Source organism: Schistocerca cancellata, chromosome 3 (genome assembly GCF_023864275.1).
Source record: "Schistocerca cancellata isolate TAMUIC-IGC-003103 chromosome 3, iqSchCanc2.1, whole genome shotgun sequence".
NCBI classification, from domain to species: domain Eukaryota; kingdom Metazoa; phylum Arthropoda; class Insecta; order Orthoptera; family Acrididae; genus Schistocerca; species Schistocerca cancellata.
The window spans coordinates 561,915,941-561,942,536 of record NC_064628.1 but is presented as its reverse complement, the minus strand read 5'-3'; the positions used below and the strand labels follow the sequence as shown (position 1 = coordinate 561,942,536).

At 40.6% G+C, this 26,596-nt stretch overlaps 1 protein-coding gene across 1 annotated transcript in view; it reads left to right on the top strand.

Annotated features, from left to right (window-relative positions):
* The window catches only part of LOC126175414 (cholinesterase-like), a 95,509-nt gene that overhangs the window by 47,601 nt on the left and 21,312 nt on the right, over positions 1-26,596 (top strand). Inside the window, exons 7-8 of the mRNA XM_049922212.1 lie at positions 686-867; positions 6,919-7,048. Of these exons, the coding sequence (XP_049778169.1) occupies positions 686-867; positions 6,919-7,048 (312 nt within the window). The remainder of the gene's footprint in view (positions 1-685; positions 868-6,918; positions 7,049-26,596) is intronic.

Sequence of the window (26,596 nt, the reverse complement as noted above, 5' to 3'; positions counted from 1 at the left end):
GCATTTCCTCTTGGTGTAGCAATTTTTTTAATGGCCAGTATTCAATAACTAGACTATAACTTGTCTTCATTTGTCTCTATAGATGAAACAGATGCAGTGTTACCAGTGTGATTCTTAGAGACGTGACCAAGCCTCATTTTATTACTCACAAAATAGCCCAGTTGTCTTTAAGTTCAGCAGTATCCTCGATCATTTTCAACTACGTTTTTACTTAATGAATCACAACGGTTCCGCAGACAAACTTAAGCTACAGAAGTCACATATCACGAGGGAGTGGACAAGTCATTTCCCCCTACGCTGCTAAACAACACCGAGAGACCTGCAGTCCACTAATGCCACATGATTATTACCGTCGCTTTCTTTTGCACATTGACTGGGCTTACGGGGATATTCACATCTGCCGCGGGCAAATTATTAAAACGTTTTGAAAGGTAACTAAAAGAACATAAGTTCTTGCATATTTTTAGTACCTTATCCCACTGCCAAACGTAATTAATAGCAAATATTGCAGTTATTAATTTGATTCTCATAAATAAGTGCTTTGTAAAAATATATCTTCCAGATTCTGTGATAGAGAATGCGATTCATTTGCTTTAACATTGAAATATATCTGATACGCTGTAAATCCTACATACCACCCATTGGAGGTTTTCGCTCTAACTCATGGCTCATTGTTCTGTCACAGGATCTGGCGTACTTGAGAACTCGGAGCTCATCGCCAATCTAAACGAAGACTTTGCAGGCGTGGTGGGTCCCAGTCTGCACCTGCCTACTGTGGAACAGCAGACAGAAGCCGCCTACGAGTTGAAGGGCTTTTACTTCGGAAACAACAATATTTCAGCCGATAATCCTGACCCTCTGGTCTATGTGAGTTGGTTATTGCTACCACTGCTTTCTAGTTATCTTAGTAGTCTATTAAATGTCAATACGCTCATTGTGATGTAAGGCTAGACTTCTGAGTATACAACTGCCGCATCACTATAGATGTGTTTCCAGTCAGACTGTCAAAGGGAAGGCTACATATTCAAAGAAAGTTTCATCATACATTTACAGAAAGCCAAAACGTTGTCGACAAACAAAAACTCAATGAAACCAAACTGAACTGAAGCACTCCAGTACGAAAATCACCGAGTGAAATCAAACGCCATATTCCTACTACCGATGTGTCGAACAACCATATGATGTTTTCATCTCACGTAAAGACAGAAAACGTATCAGAAACATCTATAAAGTCACTCACTGAGATGGAAAATGACGCAGGTAAAGTCATGGAACACGTCCAAGTATCTACGTAGACTAATAAAAAAGAAGTTGTATCCCCTCTAGCAGCAGGTGGGTTACCTCGCTGGAACATAGATTGTACCAAGCTATTACAATGAGGTTCGTTCTCTAAGAACGGTTATTTGCCTGATATGTCCGTGTGCGTAAACCAGAATCGCTAATGACAGTCTGCTGTAGAATTATGGAACGAATTTTATGATCCCGCGTTACGATCTTCTGGAAGATCGATAATTTTTCTGCTCGGATATACCTGGATTCCACAAATAACCATCTTGCAAAACTGTGTTCGCTGTTTTCGTCAGTGAAATTTAAAAGGCAATTAACAACGATGTTTGGAAGATATTGCATACAATTACACGCTGCCTTAGTGAATAAAATACTATCTTACGGAACACCTGAGCAGCTTAGTAACCGGTTACAGAAATTTCTGCCATACGGTAGTCAACACGTTGTTCTTAAAGTGGCACAACCGTCAGGTCTAAAAGTAACATCAGACGTAGCCTAAGGGAGTGTTATGTGAACCTTAATTTTCACTTCATATATTTATATATACATATATTTCATTTGACGGACATCGCTGAATTTCCGTGAGGCTGTGCGGTGAGGATATTGTAGTATAGAGGAGGGTTGCAAAACTAGTGCTTATAGGACTGCTGAAGGTAACAGTTAATCCCCAATAAAAGAAATTCATTGCACGCAGTTTTTCGATTATGCACTGAGAGGCCAAAAGTGACAGCCGAATAAGAGAGACAATGTTCCCGGCGCAGTGCAGCATCTCGACGTGGCATGCCCTCAAGAAGTATTTGTAAGTCACCTGCAGACACATTGAGCCATGCTGCTTCTTTAGCCATCATGATTGCGGATGTCTTCCCGGTGCGAGATTTTGTACATCAACTGACCGCTCGACTCTTTCCCATAAAAGTTCGATGAGATTCATGTTGGCCTATCTGGGTAGCCATATCATTCGATTTTCCAGAATATTCTTCAAACCTATCTAGTACAACTGCAGCCTGGAGACAATTCCTTCGTTTTTTGGGAAGATGAAGTCCATGAATAGCTACAGGTGGTCTCCAACTAGAGCCAAACATAAACATTTCCAGCTAATGAACGGTTCAAGACCTCTGGCGTGCCACAGGGGAGTGTTATGGGACCATTGCTTTTCACAATGTATATAAATGACCTAGTAGAGAGTGTCGGAAGTTCCATGCCGCTTTTCGTGGATGATGCTGTAGTATACAGAGAAGTTGCTGTATTAGAAAATTGCAGCGAAATGCAGGAAGATCTGCGGCGGATAGGCACTTGGTTCAAGGAGTGTCAACCGACCCATAACATAGACAAATACAATGTATTGCGAATACATAGAAACAAGGATACTTTATTGTATGATTATATGATAGCGGAACAAACTCTGGTAGCAGCTACTTCTGTAAAATATCTGGGAGTATGCGTACGGAACGATTTGAAGTGGAATGATCATATAAAATTAACTGTGGGTAAGACGGGTGCCAGGTTGAGATACATTGGGAGAGTCCTTAGAAAATGTTGTCCATCAACAAAGGAGGTGGCGTACAAAACACACGTGCGACCTATACTTGAGCACTGCTCATCAGTGTGGGATCCGTACCAGGTCGGGTTGACAGAGTAAATAGAGAAGATCCAAATAAGAGCGGCGCGTTACGTCACAGGGTTATTTGGTAAGCGTGATAGCGTTACGGAGATGTTTAGCAAACTCAAGTGGCAGACTCTGCAAGAGAGGCGCTCTGCATCGTGGTGTAGCTTTCGAGAGGGTGCGTTTCTGGATGAGGTATCGAATATATTGCTTCCCTCTACTTATACACCTCGAGGATACCACGAATGTAAAACTAGAGAGATTCGACCACGCATGGAGGCTTTCCGGCAGTCGTTCTTCCCGCGAACCATACGCGACTGGAACAGGAAGGGAGGTAATGACAGTGGCACGTAAAGTACCCTCAGCCACACACCGTTGGGTGGCTTGTAGAGTATGAATATAGATGTAGATGTAGTACGCTATTTACGACAAGAAAGTCGACGTGAGGGTCCTCACGCATCATGACGAAATTCTTATCGCTCACTTGCTCAGCAAGTAATTACTCCGGATATTATTCTTCACTTTGATTGGTCGATCATGGCCATGGATTACTTATAGTACTTTCGAACCTTGATACTATTCGATCACATAGCACGGGGTATCATTGTCAACTTGACTGTAAACATTGTGCACGAAAGGTTGAACGTTTCTCCAAGTAACAATGTCGACCACAGACCGCAGATAAATTACAAGTTCCAACTTGAACCACAGCTTTGAATTAAAGCATTGCCCTGATTCCCTACAAGGGGTGGGAATTCCCTGTAAAAGATAGTGATCATTGAACTTCACTGCGTATTTTATAACAGAAAAATGAGAATACAGACGTAATACTTCACTACTAAACACCTCTTCATATTTTTATGTACTAAATATCGAGAGTGAATGTGCTCGCTGCTTCACATCAATTAATGTACTCTTGTGTTGTTTTTTCACATGCTTGCGATTTAATGTTTGATGTGCAGTTAGTACACCAATATAAATTTGGTAGTGGCGCCGCCTAACAGCTTGTAGTTGGCACCGCGGCCAGTTGTTACCATGCTCAATCGGGCATTTAACACTTTATTATTCAGTACATTTGTTGACGAGATAAATGGCATCTTTTATTGCGTTTTCTTACTAGTTCCAACGTGTTATGTGCTAAATCTTTCGATCATAACCACACAATAGAAATACTAAAAATTCTAGACAGTATAGTTGAAGCAGCAAGTGAGAATCTATTCATCGAGACTAGGCCCAGTAGAAGCACATTGATATACTCGTGTTGATAATAATTGGTGAAATGAGAAAATATAAAAACACAACAAATGACACTGATGGGAAGCGCAGAATGGCAAAGCAGTAATGGCTAGAGGTGATATCCAAAGCTATTTATCGGTGAATAGCAAGCATGACTAAGGCAGAGATAGATACCACTAATAAGGTATAAAAGAGATCCTTTGAGAAAAGAGAAGGATACTATCAAGAGATAGAAACCAAGTACCAGGCAAAGAAGGGAAGACCCAACATGTGGTAGGATGTATAAAATGGTTATACAAGAGAATTGAAGGCAATTTTTAGAAAATGACAGAAGTATACGTTGAGGGTGTAGGAAATATAGTATTGCGAAAAGAGTTTGAAATATCATTGAACGACTTAAGTCTAAACACTGTAGCTGGAGTTATAGACATTCCCCTGGAATTACTGGTATTTTGCGAGAATATCCCAAGACAAAAGTTTTCCACCTATATTCAACATATATGAACCTGAAGAAATACCTTCACAATTCAAGAAGAGTAGAATAAATTCGATCCCAAAGAGGGTAGGAGCTAAAAAAGATAAATATTACCGAACTATTAGTTTAACAACGCATGGTAGCATAGTACAAGAATTATTTACAAAATAACCTAGAGGAAGGTCAGTATGGTTTCAAGAACAATACAGGAAAGCGTGAGGTAATGTAGACCCTACGCCTTATCTTAGAAGACAGACTTGGACGCTAAATACGAGTTGGCATTAATCTTAGAAGATAGATTAAAGGAAGGTGTATATGCATTTACAGCATTTTCCTGCTTCGAGCATGATTCTGAGAGTGTTGACTGGAGTACACCCTTTGAAATTCTGAAAGTAGCAGCCATATGTTACTGAGAGGGAACCTTTATCTACAACTTTTACACAAATCAATCTACAGTCTTAAAAAGTTGAAGGTCACCAGAACCAGCGTGTAACTGGAGCCGAATTCGGCTATAAATAGTGCCGCGACACTAACCATACTTCACAGTTTGGTATGAATTCAGCAAGCGAGTAGGTGTGTCACCATAGTTCGCACTATCTGAAGAATATTACTACGTCTGTCGCCGAAATATAGTGCGTAAAAATGCATCAGTATCTCGGCTGAGCATCAACACCATTAATCTACCACGTATAGAAAAAACTGTAGCTCTCACAGAGAGGAGAAAGGATAGCAGTTGAACGGCAATGATGGTGCCTAGAAAGGAGGAACACATTTAAGATAAGTGGTAATGTGATGTAGTCGAATTAAATCAGAAGATGCAGAGCGAATTAGATTAGGAACTGGGGCACTTAGATAGCATATGAGTACTGCTGGTCGGGCAGCAAAATAACAGACAGGGACTGAAGCAGAGAGGATACAAAATGCATATCGGCAGTAGCTGGAAAATATTTCTGTAAAACAGAACATCCTCAAAATTCTGTATAAATTTAAGTGTCAGGACGTCTTTTCTGAAGAGTTTATCTTGAGTGCAGTTTTGTACAGAAGTGAAACGTAGACTATTACGAGTAAAGTTTAGCCAAGAAGAGGGTGAGTTATACAGAAATTTTGTGCTATAGGAGACTTCTAAAGACTAGATGAGTAGATATAACAAAATCTGATGAGGTAACGAATCGAATTGCTGTGGAAAAGAGACATGTAGCACAACGCGAATAAAAGAAGGGACCGTTCGACAGAACACATCCTTAGGCCTAAAACAATAGTACTGGAAGGAATTATGTTTACTGACAGCAATAGAGGGTGACCAAGGCTTGGCTACAATAGGCCTTTTTGAAAAGTTTTCAAATTCCAGAATTTATTCCGAGGTGAAGAGACTTGCACTGGATAGACGAGCGTGGAGAACTGCATAAAACCGGTCTTCAAAGAAAAAGCACAGTTTTATTTTGGCACTTTTATAGAGTCATATAAAATCCAGTCTTGGCAATTTATCTCCACTGGGGTGATCGTTATCAATGTATTAGTATTAGGTTCGTTCCTAGATGACGTATCATTTTTATATCCATTTGTCAGGTATTCATCAGAATGAAAACATTGAAATGTTTAACTTTTCCTACTGATGAGTTTTCTGAGTTATATTTTCATGGTCCAAGAAATATTTATGTTGCTAAAGTTTCCTCCAGACCTGCGTTGGACATTTTATGAGGTACTCCTGCTTTCAACAATTCTTGCCGACTAACTCTTCGGACGTCGAAGAGCAACAAGAATAATGTAAAACAGGGGCATGGTGTATGTTTGCACGATCTAACAATTTCTTGTCAAAAGTAAAATTAACCTTTCGAATTGTCGTCTGGAAATGATGAATCTTACCTGTCGATTCTGTAGAGCTACTCTCTACGTATCAGTAAGTTTCCACGAGCAGGTCTGAGGATGTCCAAAGCAACTCTGGACGAAACATCACCAACAAATACGTTTTGTGGACCATAAAAATACAATTAGGAATATTTATCACTAGCTAAGAAAACCACCTGTGAAAGACTTCAGTGTATGATTTTTGACTTTACAGGACAGGTATATGAGACAAACAGAGTCAGGTCAATATTTTAGACTACTACTGGGAAGAACTGCGTTGATTAATAAAAGCAAAGTGACGCTAGACCCGTAATGATCCTTTGGTTTCAATCAGCAAATTCCATAAATACTTTTTCTCAAATTTATTTATCATCTTTTCTGTCCTTCTGCTATGAAAAATATTCGCAGCTCATTCATCGAGATTATTTGTGTTTTTCGATGTGAATATAAAAAGACTGTTTCACTGTCGCAGTTCAATGAAGACATCTCCTTTTGCGACCCCAATGATGCCTTCATTAGAAAAGTCGTCGAGGTCTCCAACCTGACAGTCTATTATTATGTAGTGGACTACAGAGGAGACATCATGCTCACTAACCCATATGGTAAGTAAACGAATTGTTATGTTACCTGTAACTGCCTATTGTATTAATGATGTCGGTTTTTACTCCTAATACTGTTTACCTCTGAAGATAGTTTTGCCAATCCTCTGTACACGTGGGCAAAAAGATTTCGGGTTTGCAGCCGGCCTTCGTAAACTTCACGACGACCGGCTGCAAACCCGAATTCTTTTTGACCAGTTGATTCGCCGGGAAAATTTCAAATTTTACCTCTGTACACGTTTAGCTCACAGAAGACTACTATTCGTTCAAGTTTCCGTCCATGTATCGATTACAACAATCAACTCAAGGATGGTTTAAGAGATCAGCTATGTATAAATGGACTAATAGTGTCGGCTGTTGACGGCTTTGCTCAGAACTTCTGCTTCTCCTGCCCATCTCACTTCCTTCAGAAATCACAAGGTCACTAATATCTTTGTTTAGCTGCACACCAAAATGTAAACAATGTTTCGCTGTTCTCCTCATATTTAGTTTTCCGTTAGTTACGTTATTAGGTCTTAGTTACGTTATTAGTTTCCACAAGCTGGCAAGACACATTAACCTTCCATACTCTCACGACTCTTTTATCACACTGAAATCTTAATTGGCTATCCTGGCTTGGATTTATAGCACTGATGAACACAAGTGTTGGGACAGTTCTATTGAAGTAGACACAACTGATATAATTTCTCAACCGTCTCCACTCAAATGAAGACTTTTGTGGTTAACGATGGGACATTAAACCCAATCTGCCATATCTATATTGTGCCGGTGTTATCTATGTAAATAATAACATTGACAGGAATGCAATGGCGACTCAGGATACAATTCAGCCATGAATACGATCATTGACATTGGATATATACGTCACAATACACCCAACCCTCCTGATAGCCCCTTTAATCCCTCCTCATCCCTCATCTCCTCCCTCCCCCCCCCCCCCAAATAGAGCACAATATTTGCCCAAGCATTCAAACGAAAAAAACAATGAAAGCCTAGTATTACGAGGGCCATTAGTATGTTGCCACCACCTTGACCAAGTTCAGAAGTATGCGAATGATGTGAATTTTTCGTCAAGTTCTAAATTATTCGATTCTTTATTAAAGATACGTAATAAACAGACAACGATGATGTAACTTAGAGCTTGTACTTCCCTAAAAATTCTTATGTCCAACAATGTTTATAAAATTAAGCTTGGTCTATAAATTTTATCTCACATATGTGCACTCAGCGTCAGAATATATACTGGGTGTAACTCAGAGTATTTCCATAGCAAAAATGCAAATAAGCATGTAAAATTCTGCATTGTCAGTAAATTTCATCTCTCATGTGTGCACACACCACAAAAGACACGTAATTGGAGTAACTTATTACTATTACTATTATGTAAACACTTAAAATTTCGGCTCCTCAGTAAATTTTACGCACCCACCCACCCACACACACACACACACACACACACACACACACACACACACATACGAGCAAACACACACAAGCTTGCATACATCTGAGAAAGATATTATGCTCCCATTTCCAGACTTGCAATCAAGTGGGACGCTGGCTGAAGAGAAGGCCTTCTGCTTAAGTGCCTTCACCATTTCACAATTAAGTAATATATATGTGTAAGGGCCCTTATAACTTAGTGAAAGGACAGCTCAGTAATGTTCTCATACAAAAAAGGGACTAATGTGTGGTACTTCACAGAGTTGACATCATGACATTTCACTGAACTGCAGTAATATTGTTGTTGTTGTTGTTGTTGTTGTTGTGGTCTTCAGTCATGAGACTGGTTTGATGCAGCTCTCCAGGCTACTCTATCCTGTGCAAGCTGCTTCATCTCCCTGTACGTACTGCAGCCTACATCCTTCTGAATCTGCTTAGTGTATTCATCTCTTGGTCTCCCTCACGCTGCCTTCTAATACTAAATTGATGATCCCTTGATGCCTCAGAATATGTCCTACCAACAGATCCTTTATTCTAGTCAAGGTGTGCCACAAACTCCTCTTGTCCCCAATTCTATTCAATACCTCCTCATTAGTTATGTGATCTACCCATCTAATCGTCAGCATTCTTCTATAGGACCGCATTTCAAAAGCTTCTATTCTCTTCTTGTCCGAACTATTTATCGTCCATGTTTCACTTCCATACATGGCTACACTCCATACAAATACTCTCAGAAACGACTTCCTGTCAAATCTATACTCGATGTTAACAAATTTCTCTTCTTCAGAAACGCTTTCCTTGCCATTGCCAGTCTACATTTTATATCCTCTCTACTTCGACCATCATCAGTTACTTTGCTCCCCAAATAGCAAAACTCCTTTACTACTTTAAGTGTCTCATTGGCTAATCTGATTCCCTCAGCATCATCCGACTTAATTTGACTACATTCCAATATCCTCGTTTTGCTTTTGTTGATGCTCATCTTGTATCCTCCTTTCAAGACACTGTCCATTCCGTTCAACTTCTCTTCCAAGTCCTTTGCTGTCTCTGACAGAATTACAATGTCATCGGCGAACCTTAACGTTTTTTTCTCCATGGGCGTTATACCTACTCCGAATTTTTTCTTTTGTTTCCTTCACTGCTTGCTCAATATACAGATTGAATAACATCGGGGAAAGGCTACAACCCTGTCTCACTCCCTTCCCAACCGCTGCTTCTCTTTAATGCCCCTCGGCTCTTATAACTACCATTTGGTTTCTGTACAAATTGTAAATAGTCTTTCGCTCCCTGTATTTTACCCCTGCCACCTTTAGAATTTGAAAGAGAGTATTCCAGTCAACATTGTCAAAAACTTTCTCTAGGTCTACAAATGCTAGAAATGAAGGTTTGCCTTTCCTTAATGTATTTTCTAAGATAAGTCGTAGGGTCAGTATTGCCTCACGTGTTCCAACATTTCTGCGGAATCCAAACTGATCTTCGCCGAGGTCGGCTTCTACCAATTTTTCCATTCGTCTGTAAAGAATTCGCGATAGTATTTTGCAGCTGTGACTTATTAAACTGATAGTTCGATAATTTTCACATCTGTCCACAACGGCTTTCTTTGGGATTGGAATAATATATTCTTCTTGAAGTCTGAGGGTATTTCGCCTGTCTCATACATCATGCTCACCAGATAGTAGAGTTTCGTCACGAATGGCTCACCCAAGGCTGTCAGTACTTCTAATGGAATGTTGTCTACTCCCGAAGCCTTGTTTCGAATCAGGTCTTACAGTGCTCTGTCAAACTCTTCATGCAGTATCATTTCTCCCATTTCATCTGCATCCTCTTTCATTTCCATAATATTGCCCTCAAGTACCTCGCCCTTCTATAGACCCTCTACATACTCCTTCCACCTTTCTGCTTTCCCTTCTTTGCTTAGAACTGGGTTTTCCATCTGAGCTCTTGATATTCATACAAGTGGTTCTCTTTTCTCCAAAGGTCTCATTAATTTTCCTGTAGGCAGCATCTATCTTACCTCTAGTGACATAAGCCCCAACTTCCTTACATTTGTCCTCTAGTCATGCCTGTTTAGCCATTTTGCACTTCCTATCGTTCTAATTTTTGAGACGTTTGTGTTCCTTTTTGCCTGCTTCAGTTTTATATTTTCTCCTTTCATCAATTAAATTCAATATTTCTTCTGTCACCCAAGGTTTGCTACTAGCCCTCGTCTTTTTTACCTACTTGATCCTCTCCTGCCTTCACTACTTCATCCCCCAAAACTACACATTCTTCGTCTACTGTATTTCTTCCCCCATTCATGTCAATTGTTCCATTATGCTCTCCATGAAACTCTGTACAACCTCTGGTTTAGTCAGTTTATCCAGGTCCCATCACCTTAGATTCCCACCATTTTGCGGTTTCTCCCGTTTTTAATCTACAGTTCATAACCAATAGATTGTGGTCAAAGTCCATATCTTCCTCTGGAAATGTCTTTCAATTTAAAACCTGATTCCTAAATCTCTGTCTTATCATTATATAAAATATCTGAAACCTGTCAGTATCTCCAGGCTTCTTCCATGTTTACAACTTTCTTTTATGATTCTTGAGCCAAGTGTGAGCTATGATTAAGTTATGCTCTGTGAAAAATTCTACTATTCGGGTTCCGCTTTCATTTCTTACCCCCAATCCGTATTCACCTACTACGTTACCTTCTCTTCCTCTTCTTACTATCGAATTCCAGTCACCCATGACTATTAAGTTTTCGTCTCCCTTCACTATCTGAATAATTTCTTTTAACGTATCATACATTTCATCAATTCCTTCGTAATTTGCAGAGCTAGTTGGCGTATAAACTTGTACTACTGTAGTAGGCGTGGGCTTCGTGTCTATCTTGGCCACAATAATGCGTTCACTATGCTGTTTGTAGTAGCTTAACCGCACTCCTATTTTTTTATTCATTATTAAACCTACTCCTGTATTACCCCTATTTGATTTTGTATTTATAACTCTGTATTCACCTCACCAAAAGTCTTGTTCCTCCTGCCACCGAACTTCGCTAAGTCTCACTATATCTAACTTTAACCTATCCACTTCCCTTTTTAAATTTTCTAACCTACCTGTCCGATTAAGGGATCTGACATTCCACGGTCCGATCCGTAGAACGCCAGTTTTCTTAATCCTGATAAGGACGTACTCTTGAGTAGTCCCCAACCCTGAGATCCGAATGGTGGACTATTTTACCTCCGGAATATTTTACCGAAGAGGACGCCATCATCATTTAACAATAAAGCTGCATGCCCTCGGGAAAAATTACGGCTGTAGTTTCCACTTGCTTTCAGCCGTTCGCTGTACCAGCACAGCAAGGCCGTTTTGGATAGTGTTACAAGACCAGATCCGTCAATCATCCAGACTGTTTCCCCGTAACTACTGGAAAGTCTGCTGCCCCTCTTCAGGAACCACAAGTTTGTCTGGCCTCTCAGCAGATACCCCTCCGTTGTGGTTGCACCTACGGTGCGGCTATCTGTATCGCTGGGACACGCAAGCCTCCTCACCAACTGCAAGGTCTATGGTTCATTGGGGGGAATGCAGAAATAAACATTCATATTGGTAATCACGAGGGTTGCTTTGCATTCAGAGTCAGTTCATGACAACAGGGACTCAATGCTACGTTACTAACTTTATCTTGCGTTACAAAAATTATTATTGTCATCTACTGATAACACTGACCTGTGCAATCACACAGCGGCGACTACATGATGCTCTGACACACATCACCATGTTATAGAAAAACTATTGTAAATTGCTCGTGATACGACCAAATTGTAGCAAAGTGTCCTATGGTCAGCAAATTTTATCAAATTTGTCACATATTACAGCAAAATGTTAACAAACTGCCCCACTTTACAGTAGAATTGTAACCAACTGTCCAATTTTGAAGAAACATTTAATGAAATTGCCCCAGATTACAGCAAAATAGTAATAAAATGCCTAATGGTAGATCAAAATCGTAAGAAATTATCCACATTTACAGTAAAATTCTATTATATTGCCTCCTTTTACAATAAAATTTTAGCAAATTGCCACATGGATCAACAGCTTACAGCAAACTGTTACAAACTGCCCCACGTTACAGCAAAATTGTCACAAATAGGCTATACACTAACATTGTTACACAAAATTGTGCCACATCGCGTCCCATACATTGCTGTTATTTATTTGGTTACATATAAATACTGTCAAATAGGTTGAGGATGACCAAGATTGGAATTTAATCTTAGACATTTCTGAATTCAATTAAATTAACGAAGTGGTTTTTCTTTCAGAGCATGGGTACTTAGCTGTGGTAATAAAATTTTTGGTCTTTGTTACCCATTGCTCTAACATGTTGCTTCAGTCCGCTTCACATCGCTTGGGGTTTGAATTTTACCGATTGTATTTTATATGATAATTATGGATTCTTTACGACTACAGGGAGACTTTAATTGTTCTGAAACTTTATCAGTAATTGAAAAATAAATATAGAATAATAATTATATTTGAAATCTGGTTGGTTATAATTAATGTTCTGCTACTCACGGAGGTGCAGTGTGTGCCGTAATTATCGTATGACAGCCAAACTTTGTAGATATGCTAATGTATTAATGTTGAACTGATTAACACTGGAAAGCAAATTAGTTCCAATTTTGGCCACCAGGTGTAAATCTGGCGTTGTGTACTGTTTCTATGACGGTGTGACATCCATGCTATCATTTGACAAGCCATAACGTGAGTGAAGAGTATGGCCGTCGAGAAGATATACTTTGCTCCATTAGAGACTCTGTTTTTATTTAAATGGCAGCAATTAGAGTGCTGCATTGAGAGAGTATCGCCAACTGAAAGTTCTGAACAAAGCCCCAATGCCATTAAATGGTTTAAAGGAGGCGATAATAAATTCGAAAACGTGGTTGAGATTGGTGTGTTACCTGGAAGAGGAACGCATCCGGTCCTGCTCTAAGTTATTGAAGAGGTGCTGCTGTGACTAGCCATGCATCACAAGCAGTGTTACGAGCCTTGTCCACCCCATGGTCAACAGCACAGAAAGTTTTGCGGTCTATTTTACACTGTTACTCATACAAGATCAAGAAGATGCAGCAACGGAAACGTCACAGTTTGCAACAATGTTCTGAATTTTCTCTTCAGGTTCTGCCATGAATCGAAGTTCATGACATTTGGCTGAGCAATATTCTATGCAACACCAAGGCGCATTTTATACTATTCGGAGTAGTGAACACACAGAATTTCCAATTCTGGGTACTGTTGCGTATGAAGCACCGTTGTCGTATGGTACTGTGTGGTATGGATTCACAACCATCTTTATTCTCACTCTGTTCTTCTTTGAAGAGTATACGTCAGACGGTCTGAGAGGAGAGCTATGATGTGAGCATGTTACTGAGACCTCCTCGTCCAGCATGAGATTCCTGATTTGGAAGACAGCAACTGTATGGAAGCCACTGTTATTACATGAGACGTGGAATACCTCATGTAACTCCCCCCCCCCCCCCCTCTGCTTAATGTAACCTTCTATGAACATTTTATCTCCAGATGTTTTCCAGATATATGGCACAATCTCAATCCATGCAATTTTTGGCTTTTCACATATCTAGAAGAATGCATCAACATGTTGCTCAGATTTGACACAAACTGCTGGAGCAACTGTTAATAATCTAATTTTACAGAAGTAGCTTCTAGTCAACATCTCTGGTGCTCATACTGAACAAATTGCGTAAATGTCAATTAATAGTAAAGTCAACATTACGCCTTTTCTCTTGTTTTTATTTTTCTGCCCATGTTCCATTCCTAGTCCATCATAATATGCATTTTCTTGCATTCACTGCAATAGATCTGCACCTGGTGGCCACAACTGGAACTGTTTTTTCAGTGCAAGTCGTTTTTGTATTAACACATTAGAACATCTACCAAACTTCACTGTCAAATGATATTTAAAGCGAAAAGAGGACATCTGGTACTAGCAGCACTCTAATTATAATCACCTGGTACTAATTTTAGAGTATCACACAAATAAAGTTTAAGCACTAATTTGCTGTATGAAATTCCAAAGAATGAAACACAAAAAATGTCTTCCCTGCACTTTGAACGCCGACGTGTCACCTTAGAAATAAAGAAATCCCTCTTCTTCTACACTCCTGGAAATTGAAATAAGAACACCGTGAATTCATTGTCCCAGGAAGGGGAAACTTTATTGACACATTCCTGGGGTCAGATACATCACATGATCACACTGACAGAACCACAGGCACATAGACACAGGCAACAGAGCATGCACAATGTCGGCACTAGTACAGTGTATATCCACCTTTCGCAGCAATGCAGGCTGCTATTCTCCCATGGAGACGATCGTACAGATGCTGGATGTAGTCCTGTGAACGGCTTGCCATGCCATTTCCACCTGGCGCCTCAGTTGGACCAGCGTTCGTGCTGAACGTGCAGACCGCGTGAGACGACGCTTCATCCAGTCCCAAACATGCTCAATGGGGGACAGATCCGGAGATCTTGCTGGCCAGGGTAGTTGACTTACACCTTCTAGAGCACGTTGGGTGGCACGGGATACATGCGGACGTGCATTGTCCTGTTGTAACAGCAAGTTCCCTTGTCGGTCTAGGAATGGTAGAACGATGGGTTCGATGACGGTTTGGATGTACCGTGCACTATTCAGTGTTCCCTCGGCGATCACCAGTGGTGTGCGGCCAGTGTAGGAGATCGCTCCCCACACCATGATGCCGGGTGTTGGCCCTGTGTGCCTCGGTCGTATGCAGTCCTGATTGTGGCGCTCACCTGCACGGCGCCAAACACGCATACGACCATCATTGGCACCAAGGCAGAAGCGACTCTCATCGCTGAAGACGACACGTCTCCATTCGTCCCTCCATTCACGCCTGTCGCGACGCCACTGGAGGCGGGCTGCACGATGTTGGGGCGTGAGCGGAAGACGGCCTAACGGTGTGCGGGACCGTAGCCCAGCTTCATGGAGACGGTTGCGAATGGTCCTCGCCGATACCCCAGGAGCAACAGTGTCCCTAATTTGCTGGGAAGTGGCGGTGCGGTCCCCTACGGCACTGCGTAGGATCCTACGGTCTTGGCGTGCATCCGTGCGTCGCTGCGGTCCGATCCCAGGTCGACGGGCACGTGCACCTTCCGCCGACCACTGGCGACAACATCGATGTACTGTGGAGACCTCACGCCCCACGTGTTGAGCAATTCGGCGGTACGTCCACCCGGCCTCCCGCATGCCCACTATACGCCCTCGCTCAAAGTCCGTCAACTGCACATACGGTTCACGTCCACGCTGTCGCGGCATGCTACCAGTGTTAAAGACTGCGATGGAGCTCCGTATGCCACGGCAAACTGGCTGACACTGACGGCGGCGGTGCACAAATGCTGCGCAGCTAGCGCCATTCGACGGCCAACACCGCGGTTCCTGGTGTGTCCGCTGTGCCGTGCGTGTGATCATTGCTTGTACAGCCCTCTCGCAGTGTCCGGAGCAAGTATGGTGGGTCTGACACACCGGTGTCAATGTGTTCTTTTTTCCATTTCCAGGAGTGTAGTTTGCAGTATGTTTGCTACATCTGGAATCTTTTTCTAACCTTTCAATCAGCTTCATACCAGCGGTCAACCTCAGTTTGACAGGAACTTGTAATTATAAACATCCAGGCTATGTATCTTCAACTCACCTGATTCATATTTGCACGCATTTACAGCATTTGCACTCTGACAACTCTTATGTTCTGAATTGTTTCGTGGAACAAACTGCAGCATGTATGACAAATTCGTAAGTTAATATACAGACACCTCAACGATGACTCCCTCACTCTGTCACTAGGCTGTTATAAACAAGTGCTGCTGCATACACTGCGAGGGGTCAATGCACGACTCACATAAGACTTGGTTACAAAGCTGTTTTACGTCAGTCAGGCGAATAAAAGTTTTCCCTTATAAAAAAGTTAAAAAATAAGTCCTCTGAACATGAAGTTTTTTAAACTTTTCAGTCAACTTCAGCCCAGTTGTCAACTTCATCCTATTTGACCATATCTAACAAAACTGTAACAAATTGCCACATACGTCACCACTGTTACACAAAATTGTAACAAATTGCTACCATAGATTGCTATCTCATATTCAGTTACACATCAGCATCAACAAAATTGTAACAAATTGCCGACACACAAAAAATTTCCTGTTCCAGACATTAGGTAGGGTGAGGGTTTGTGCATCCAGTAACAATATACAATATTTTCAGATGGTAACAGGCAAACGAATAGAGAAAAAATCGTACTTCAATATACCTCAGAATACAAGGGGCGCACCTGACGTAGGCGAACAGGGCATCAGCTACTAATAGGAGCAACCACAGCTGGTTTACGATTCACGGAAGTCCAAAGAATGGGACAGGAGAGGAAGAGAAGTGCATTTTGTCGGGTTGGCAGTCAAATCAATAATCCCCAAAGGCACATTGACGTCTCTTCCACATTTCTATTGGGTGCTGGAGGCGACATTGGTAAAGGGTCCATAATTAGCAGTATCTGGTCATACTTTGCTTCTGCGACATCGGCTGACCCCAGTTCGAAAGTCATGCGGCTGGTTTTGCAAGTATAAGTCAACTCTGACGCTGAGAGAAGGGAAATCTGGTAATCCAAATATGAATAAAACACTCTCAAACTCCTCTAAACAGTAGATAATATGCACAACCGTCCCCTTCAAGCGGAATGGTGACTGAGGAAGTATTGAAAAGGTAGACAAATGCTCCCTTTGAAAGATGGGTTGCACGGATAGGGGACTTAGCGGCTAAAGGAGAGTTAGTGTTAAACAATAAGAGAAAATTTTTTGTTTTGAAACAGGGACGTAAATTCACAATTTACACAAGCGGAAAATTTAGGGGGTGTAACTGTTGACAGGGTGCTTCTGTCTCATCAGCGCATACATATGTGGAGAAATTAGTCTTTTTCAGAAATGCTTTTCTTGTTATTACCAGTCTCCATTTTATTACTTCCGTGCTTCTGTCACAATCAGTTACGTTGCTGCCAAAATAACGAAACTTATATACTGCATTTACTGTCTTATTTCCAAATACCCTCGGTATCGTCTAAATTACTTTGACTAAATTCCATTACCTTTTTCATATTTTTGTCGATGTCCTTACTATAAACACTTTTTAACGCACTATTCATTCCGTTTAACTGTTCTTCCAAGTTCTTCGCTGTCTGTAACATAATTACTATGTCACTCGCAAACATCAAAGCGTTTGTTTCTTCTCTTTGAACTTTAATTGCTTCCGTAAAGATATCTTTGGTTCTCCTTGCTGCTTGCTCAATGTACAGTCTGGATAACATCGAGGATAGGCTAGACCCTTGTCTCACTCCTTTCTCAAATACTGCTTCCCTTTCATCTCTTTCGATTCTTACACTTGCAGTATGGTTTCTATGCCGCACGGTTGGGTGCGCCATGTCACGGATTTCGCGACCACTCCCGCCGGACGTGCGAGTCCTCCCTCGGGCATGGGTGTGTGTGTTGTCCTCAGCATAGGTTAGTTTAAGTAGTCTGTAAGTCTAGGGATCCAAACTCTCAGCAGTTTAGTCCCCAAGGAATTCACACACATGGTTTCTGTATAAGGTGCAAATAACCTTTCTGTCCCTATATTTTATCCCTGCTGCCTTTAAAATTTCAAAGACTGTAGTCCAGTCCACATAGTCAAAACTGTTCCCTAAATGCACAAATGCTATAAACTTAGGTTTGACTTTCGTTAACCTATCTTCAACGACAAATGAATATCGGCCGTTTCTACATTTCTCCGGATCCCAAACTCATCTTCTCCAAGGTCAGCCTCTACCAATTTTTCCATTTTGCAATAAATAACTGTATCAACATTTTCCAACCGTGAATTACAGATAGCTAGTATTCACACCTGTCAGCACCTGTCTTCTTGGAATTACTATTCATCCAAATGTCCGAGGACATTTCCCCTGTCTCACATACTTCGCACATAAGGTAAAATAATTCTGTCATGGATGGCTCTCCCAAGAATTTTATTAATTCTAAGAAAATGTTTCAGTTGCCATGTTTCCACTTTGCTATTTCAGTGTTGTAATAATACCACAACTCGTAGGAGATCTGTTCAGACATCAGGTACTAGAGAGAGCTATAGAGAGCAAAAACTGTAGAGGAAGACAGAGAGTGGAATACATCCATCAAAACCTTCAGGACGTAGGTTGTAAGTGCTAAACTGAGATGAAGAGATTGGTATAGGAGAGGAATTCGTGGTGGGTCGCATCAAACCAGTCAGAAGACTGATGATGACTCGAAGAAAAAATCATAACTCCCACATCAACTTTATGTACTTCTCTTCCGTTTTCATAATACTGGTTACACGTTATTTCCCTTGCAGGGCCTCTCTATAGAACGTGAGTCACATCAGATGTAAACACCCATTATATTTCGTGAACGGTTGCACATACCAAAATTCAGTTTTTGGCTAATGTTAGAGCTTCGACGGACACTTATGTTTTTGCTCGAACAGTCCACGGGTATACTGCCGGTTCATAGTGTCCAACGGGCTGGTGTCGAGAGGTGTGAAAATTACCGAACTGTCAGTTTAATAAGTCATGGGTGCAAAATACTAACACGAATTCTTTACAGACGAATGGAAAACCTGGCAGAAGCCGACCTCGGGAAAGATCAGTTTGGATTCCGTAGAAATGTTGGAACACGTGTGCCAATACTGGCCCTACGACGTATCTTAGGAGATTGATTAAGGAAAGGCAAACCTACGCTACTAGCATATGTGGACTTGGAGAAAGCTTTTGACAATGTTGACTGGAATACTCTCTTTCCAGTTCTGAAGGTGGAAGGGGTAAAATACAGGGAGCGAAAGGCTAGTTACAATCTATACAGAAACTATATGGCAGTTATAAGAGTCGAGGGGCATGAAAGGGAAGCACAGGTTGAGGAGGGAGTGCGACAGGGTTGTAGCCTATCCCCGATGTCATTCAGTCTGTTTATTGAGCAAGCAGTAAAGGAAACAAAAGAAAAATTCGGAGTAGGTATTAAAATCCATGGAGAAGAAATAAAAACTTTGAGGTTCGCAGATGACGTTGTAACTGTGTCAGAGACAGCAAAGGAGCGGGAAGAGCAGTTGAACGGAATGCACAGTGTCTTGACAGGAGGATATAAGATGAACATCAACAAAAGCAAAACGAGTATAATGAAAGAATTAAGTCGGATGATGCTGACGGAATTAAATTTGGAAATGAGACACATAAAGTAGTACATGAGTTTTGCTATTTTGGTAGCAAATTAACTGATGATAGTCGAAATAGAGAGGATAAAATGTAGACTGGCTATGGCAAGGAAAGCGTATCTGAAGAAGAGAAATTTACTAACATCGAGTATAAAGTGAAGCGTGGACGGTAAATAGTTTATAGAAGAAGAGAATTGAAGCCTTCGAAATGTGGTGCTACAGAAGAATGATGAAGATTAGATGGGTAGATCACGTAAGTAATGAGGAGGTACTGAATATAATTGAGGAGAAGAGGAAATTGCGGTACAACCTGACTAAAAGAAGGGACCAACTCGACAACGCCAAGATCTAAACCATAATAAAACTCAGAATCCATTAAAATTCGACATAAAAACAGAACAAGATGTATTCATTAACAATTAATTCATGATAACTGACACTGCAACGCTGTGAACAAGCGATCTGTAGTAATTTTTAAGAACTGAAAATCGCACAAGTCTTTATTGCAAAAAAATTTTACTGTGTTTACTAGTTTCAGTTTAACTTCTTCAGATGTAGGATATATAATTACACTTTAGAATATGACAACGTACAACAGCTTACAGGAATCCAAATTACAGATGCAAAATACAAATCTGTACATAAAATCGTAGAAAAGTTCTAAAGTATACAAAAAAATAATTACAGGTTACATACGATAATACATGCTTTATTAGTGCAACTGCCCCAACGGCTTAACACACCGTTAAAATATTTTTTTTTTAGAAATGACGATATCCATACAGAACATACAGGTAAAATAGCTTTACATCGTTTGTAGCCAGTCAAGTATATCGAAGGTGCTAAGACTGAAAAACGAACATTACCATGAGGAAATGATAGTGGGACAGAGATACCATATTTACATAAATGAAAACGATCCACTGGAATGAATATGTATGTAAAAGGTATCGTCTTACCAAAGGCGTTGACTGACACAGCTTACCAGTATTTGCGTTGTCTCACAACAGTGATCATCACAGGTATGTTTCTACAGTGTGGTGTATGAGAATAGTATTGCAGTCGATGACCATTACAACGACCAAGAAACACCATATTTTAAATACACATCGCGTAAACATGTGTGGCCAGTACTGCAGTGAAGGGCTGACGGCCACTAAGATTAATAAGGTGCTTGAGGCCATGATCGATAGATGGCGCTAGCAGTCGACTATGTAACGTACGTAAAATCTTAACATTCTAATCAAATTTAAAGGAAATACAGAATGTAAACGTATTTATAAGTAAATAATTAACATAAGTAAAGTACATCTTATAACTGAACGAACAGGGCTTTCACGGGTAAAAACATGACATGACAATAAGAGCCTACTAAAATATAAGCGAAGGGATCCAATTTTCACGTAAAATTCTATCAAACTGGAAATTTACAAAGGTTTATCGGCCTTAGCCGATACATCACTATTTTTAAGAAAGTAAACAACAAATCTCCATAACAAACTGAAGCACAAGAAAGATCGTTTACATACAACATTATATACCATAACTGAGGTCTAAATAACGGTAAACGATTTTCATCATAATGGTGGCAGTAAGAAATAAATGATTAGTCAATTACTAAAAAGGATATATATACGGAATTTGCGATAGTTCAATATTTATTGTTGCAACAGTGCGTATGGAGTAAAAGAAATTACTACATCAATAGCATCAATAACATCAATAGTATCAATAGCACAAGCGGTTATGAGGTACTGGGTATCGATTCATGCTGAAACACGGATGGGAATGCAGGCGCTGAATCCAGATAATAGCACAGATAACGAACACTGTCCTGGGATACGTTATATCACACCTACGCGACCTGTTCACATAGTTCTGCAAGAGTTATTCGAAGGACAGACTCATGAGTCTCACCTTATTCCACACGTTCTCGACTGGCGACAGGTCTGGTGACTCTAGCTGTCTAGGGAAGCTTCAGCACGTTGGGAAACGTCAGCACGTCTTTCAGAGCACATTGTGTTTCGAGAACAGTCAACGGGAGAGCATTATTCTGTGGAAACAACACCTGTTGCAAGAACAATAGAAAAACCTCTGAGGTGTGGCGTTAATCTGTTCTTCTGCGCAGTGGATTAATCTGAGATGTACCCTTTACCCTGTGGCTCCTGCAAGATGCAATTTCCATCCCCACACTACTGCAGAAGTCAGACAGACGCTCCTAACATTCTAAAGAGAAATGCCTGAAAAACTTTCCGCAATAAATATCTTCTGGAGTCGTCCGCTATAAGGAAATGACACAACAATTCACAAAATTTCTTACGTAACTAGTGGGATCCTTGGGTACTGGAGTAGTGCTAATTAGTGTAAGAAAAACATGAAACTAACGAAAGTTATTATTTATTTTGCAAAAATTCTGAGTAATCACAATAGCACTTTTAGTTATGAATTGAACAAGTTATATCCTGGTTCTTTTCTGAATGTGAAGTTATCTCTCAAGGATACGATTCGCTAATGAAATTTCTACACAAAGTTTTTTAAGATGGTTGTTACTTGGCAGAATGGCTGAGAGGTGCGCCTACTCAACTTGAATAATTATCCCTTAGAATGTTGCTAGGTACGGTCGAGGCTGTCACGTGTGAAATGCAGTGAAGTGTACTGTTGTGGAGGAAATATGGGGCTCGCAATAGCTGTAGCGCACAATACCATAAGCTGTGATGACTGCTGTCTGCGCCACTCGCTGCTGATAAATAAGATAACTCTCGTTCTATCTGGATTGACCTTCGCTAATCACTCTCCCTATGCCTTGATGAAGTCAAGGATTCCTATTCACCCCTGGTCTAACTATTGGCGTGGTACACTGGTCAGATAACCAGTCCGCCACGATGCCACTCAAAAATTCGCTCGCAGACGTTTAACTATAACTCTGTCCATTCACACCGCACAATAAGTGTGTTGGCAAACACAGTGAACAACGCTTAATTGCAAGGACTCAATATAGAGTAGCACTTCGATTCGCTCTCGACAGAAGTGCTCTCCCAGTAAAGTACTGAGGAGAGACTTGTTCCTCACTCCAAGAGCGACAACGGAACGGGGCCTCTCCACGCCAGACGTGAAGGGGTATATGTTTCGGTCTCCTCCATTATTCCTTCAGCTCAAGGCGTCAGAAATATCGTCTACCAATCAGCATTGCTCTTCTAAAATGGGAGAATGACGTTTCGTTTAAGGCGACCAATCTAGAACCCTGTACCTTTGGCGTTTGCTGTCTCCCTCTGAAAATCTCTGAAACTGCGTGCTATGTGTAAAGAATGCATAGGCTGGCCACTCCCACACAATGTAGCGGAATTTGCTTTTAAGCCGAACACGGGGTTGTTCACCCCTTTCACTCGGGCCCACGCTGTCCGCTACACAGGCGGTCACTGGCCGACATAGGCTAGGTCGTCATCTGAAGGGACCAACATCCTGTTGTGTGGTTTCTCTCCCAAACTAAAAGCTACTGTGACTGTCGTGTCTGAAATGTATGTGTGTATGCCAGCCTCGAGTCCTTCAACCATAAGACCTGAGATGGGGACTGTGTGTCTTTGACGGGGCTCAGGAGGTCTGTAGTATACGCATGCAGACTGAATCTACTTTCACTTATGAAGACTACGGCACACCATTCCATTTTACAAGTTGTCCTCTGACGGTACCAGTCGAACCATGCACGTCGATGCTGCGACGTGAATGTAAGACAGGCTACAGGTGTGCATGCTGTAGTCCCACTGCTAATATCCAGTTTTCAATGGTAAGTATTGACACGTGTGGGCTCAAAAGCCATCTTACGTGTGTTGCAACTGCCGTCTGTGCTGCATGGACGTCCAGAACGTCGCCTGTGGGTATGAGAATGTTCACGTGACCACTGGTACTAGCATAGTTGCACCACTGATGTAGAAGAGTACAGATTCACTCCCTATGAAAAATTAAAATTGAAATGTAAACATATTGAAATATTAAAAGAAAACTTATTACCTACTTCACTTATTTTAAATTGCTGGGATGTTCATTGCCTCTTAAGCAACATTATCACTCAAAATTTAAGCAAAAATCAATGAAACGCTTTGGCATACATATTGCCTTAGACAGACAAACACATGAAAATTTGTAAAATTATGAAAATCTTAAATTCATTAAATTGTCTGTAAATATTTTTTTACATACATAAATTCAAAGAAAAGAACACAGTTATTCATTATACATAAACAGATAATTATATCTTAGCAGTCTTTTCTAAACTGAAAGAAAATTTCACAAATCATGACAATTTAATTTTTACACACGTGGCTATAGCCGCTTTGGCTGGCGTTCCACACTTCCATTCACAAGGGTAGAGGAGGGGAAGTTGCTATGGTGTGCGTCCTTCATGTTCACTCTAAATTACATGGGGAAAGGGGAGGGGTCACTTTGCGTTGTGTCCAAGTCACTCCACGCTTTCACGCAGCTACCAGGCTGCCATTTTCTGGTTTGTCCTGTAGAACAAACAAAAAGAATGCTTAGACTCTGTTCACTTAATATCTAAGGGTGGATCACAATGAAATGGGGAAATATACATTTTATCTTTCAATATGTCACTGGAACAAAGTTAACAGAACTTTTTCAATTTTACTCTCGCGGTTACTTAACTGTCATAAAATCGGTAAAAAATGGCTCGAAACGCCGTTAGTCACATACTAGAGAAAATTTATGCTCAAAGCATACAATCATGAATCCTATTTAATCTTAATTTACTATTTCTAGGCCAGAACACTGAACCAATGCTCGGTAATTTCTTGATAAATTTGTATTTTATTTACTTAGCTGACTCATCTTCGATTACCTTATTCTTAGAGATAGTATGAGTATATTTGTTTAGCAGTTGTCTTCTCAGCCTCTTTGTACATGTGACTAACTTATGGTAATAGTACAGTTCTGAGTGTTCAAAACAAACTACGTTTAGTTGACTACTAAATCCACTTATAGGTCTTCTGCTGCTGTGTCAGTTCCACATCTGCAATTATGTACTTACTTACTTTGCTAGTGTATGAACTTAAGTAATACTCACTCCATTAAAATTTAAAGCATGGGATAGCACATTTATTTCATATCTATAGTGTATTGCAGATGATCAGTTTGCTCACGTGGCAATCCATTTCCACTCGATCGGACGCTGAAACCACAGGTAATCTCTCTCGACCTACCACTAAAGTGCATTAAGTAATTATGGACGAGCGTAATGCTAAATTCCTTAAACCTATAGGACACCATGAACTGCTCTGTCTCATCTAACATATGGTCGCATTCACGCCTCCAGCTCATAACCTCAATACACGTAGGTGTGTCACTGCACACCCAACACCAAAATAGTGGCCAGCTCCAACCTTATAAATACTTCAGGGACGTGTCCTTCACGTCTCAACCACAAATTCTACTCAATTCTATTACACTGCTATTCCTTGCTACACAAGGTGAGTTCATTTTTACAACTTATCTGTCTATTTTTCATAACACTAAGCACTTTCTCTTACTATTTATTAGTTAGCTCTAATGCATACACTAGGTCTCATTGCCACTTCAGATCCTGCTTATAAACGAACTTGTATATCTTTTTTAATATTATTGTGGGACCATTTCCAATAAAACAACACTTTGTACTTACCATATTACCAGGGTTCTATACATACTTGTTACTCAAATACATTTGTATCTTAATTACATCATACTGCTCTGTTGTTTACGTAACTGTTAGGTTTGTCACATTAGGTATTTTCTTCACTAATCGGTGGATAGAATGGTTACAGAACTCATGGCTTGCTAGCCATGACGGAAAATTTTTTGTATTGCAAAGAAGGAGTCGAAACTTTGGTGGATAGGAAAGATGACGACAGAGTGAGATCTGAAATGGGAAACAAGATCTCACCCAGCTGAGACTGCACAGCTGCCACACTGTGTAGAGGTTACAGAACAACCTCCTCCCTACAGAATTCATTAGCTTAATGCTGGCTTGATAGTCATACCGGAAGATTTTAGTATTTGAGAGTAAGAGCCGAAATTTTGGTGGATAGGAAAGATGAAGAATGAGTGAGACCTGAAAAGGAAAGAAGATCTCACACAGATGGGACTGCACAGCTACCACACTGTGTAGAGGTTACAGAACAACCTCCTCCCTACAGAATTCATTCACTACCTATGAACTTCTTTAGGTCGATCACGTTCCTGAGACCGAATAGCTTTTTACTCTTAGGGTACTCTAGCCTATATGCATTGGTATGTCGTTTTCCTATGATCCTGAAAGGTCCTTGGTATACGAACATGAATTTCTTTGTTTCTGCATTTATTTTCTTTGATTTTTCCTTGGTTTTGACAAGGACTAACTGAACTATTTCAAAACTGGTGGGTACAGCTTTTGCGTCATGACGCTTCTTTCATTCTAATGTTCTTTTCCTTATATTTGCCCTAGCCCTTAACTTCTCGTCTGTGGATATTTGCGTTATAATAGGGAATTCTACCATATCTGCAATCACATTGTGCGGTTCTTGGCCAAACATCAATTCGCAAGGCGCAAAATCAGTTGCATCATGCCTTAAGTTGTTAATTACATTCTCAAAATACTTCATGTGCTCTGCCCAACTTGAGTGTTTCCGAGCACAATAAGTCCAGAAAAGCCTATTCAATTCTCTCATAATACGTTCACTCATATTTCCTTGGGGGAAATACGCAGATAATTTCAGATGTTTCACTCCGGCTTTATCCAGACATTCTTTAAATCTATCAGAAGTAAATTGAGGCCCATTGTCTGACAGCATATTCTTCGGAGCGCCAACGTTCACGAA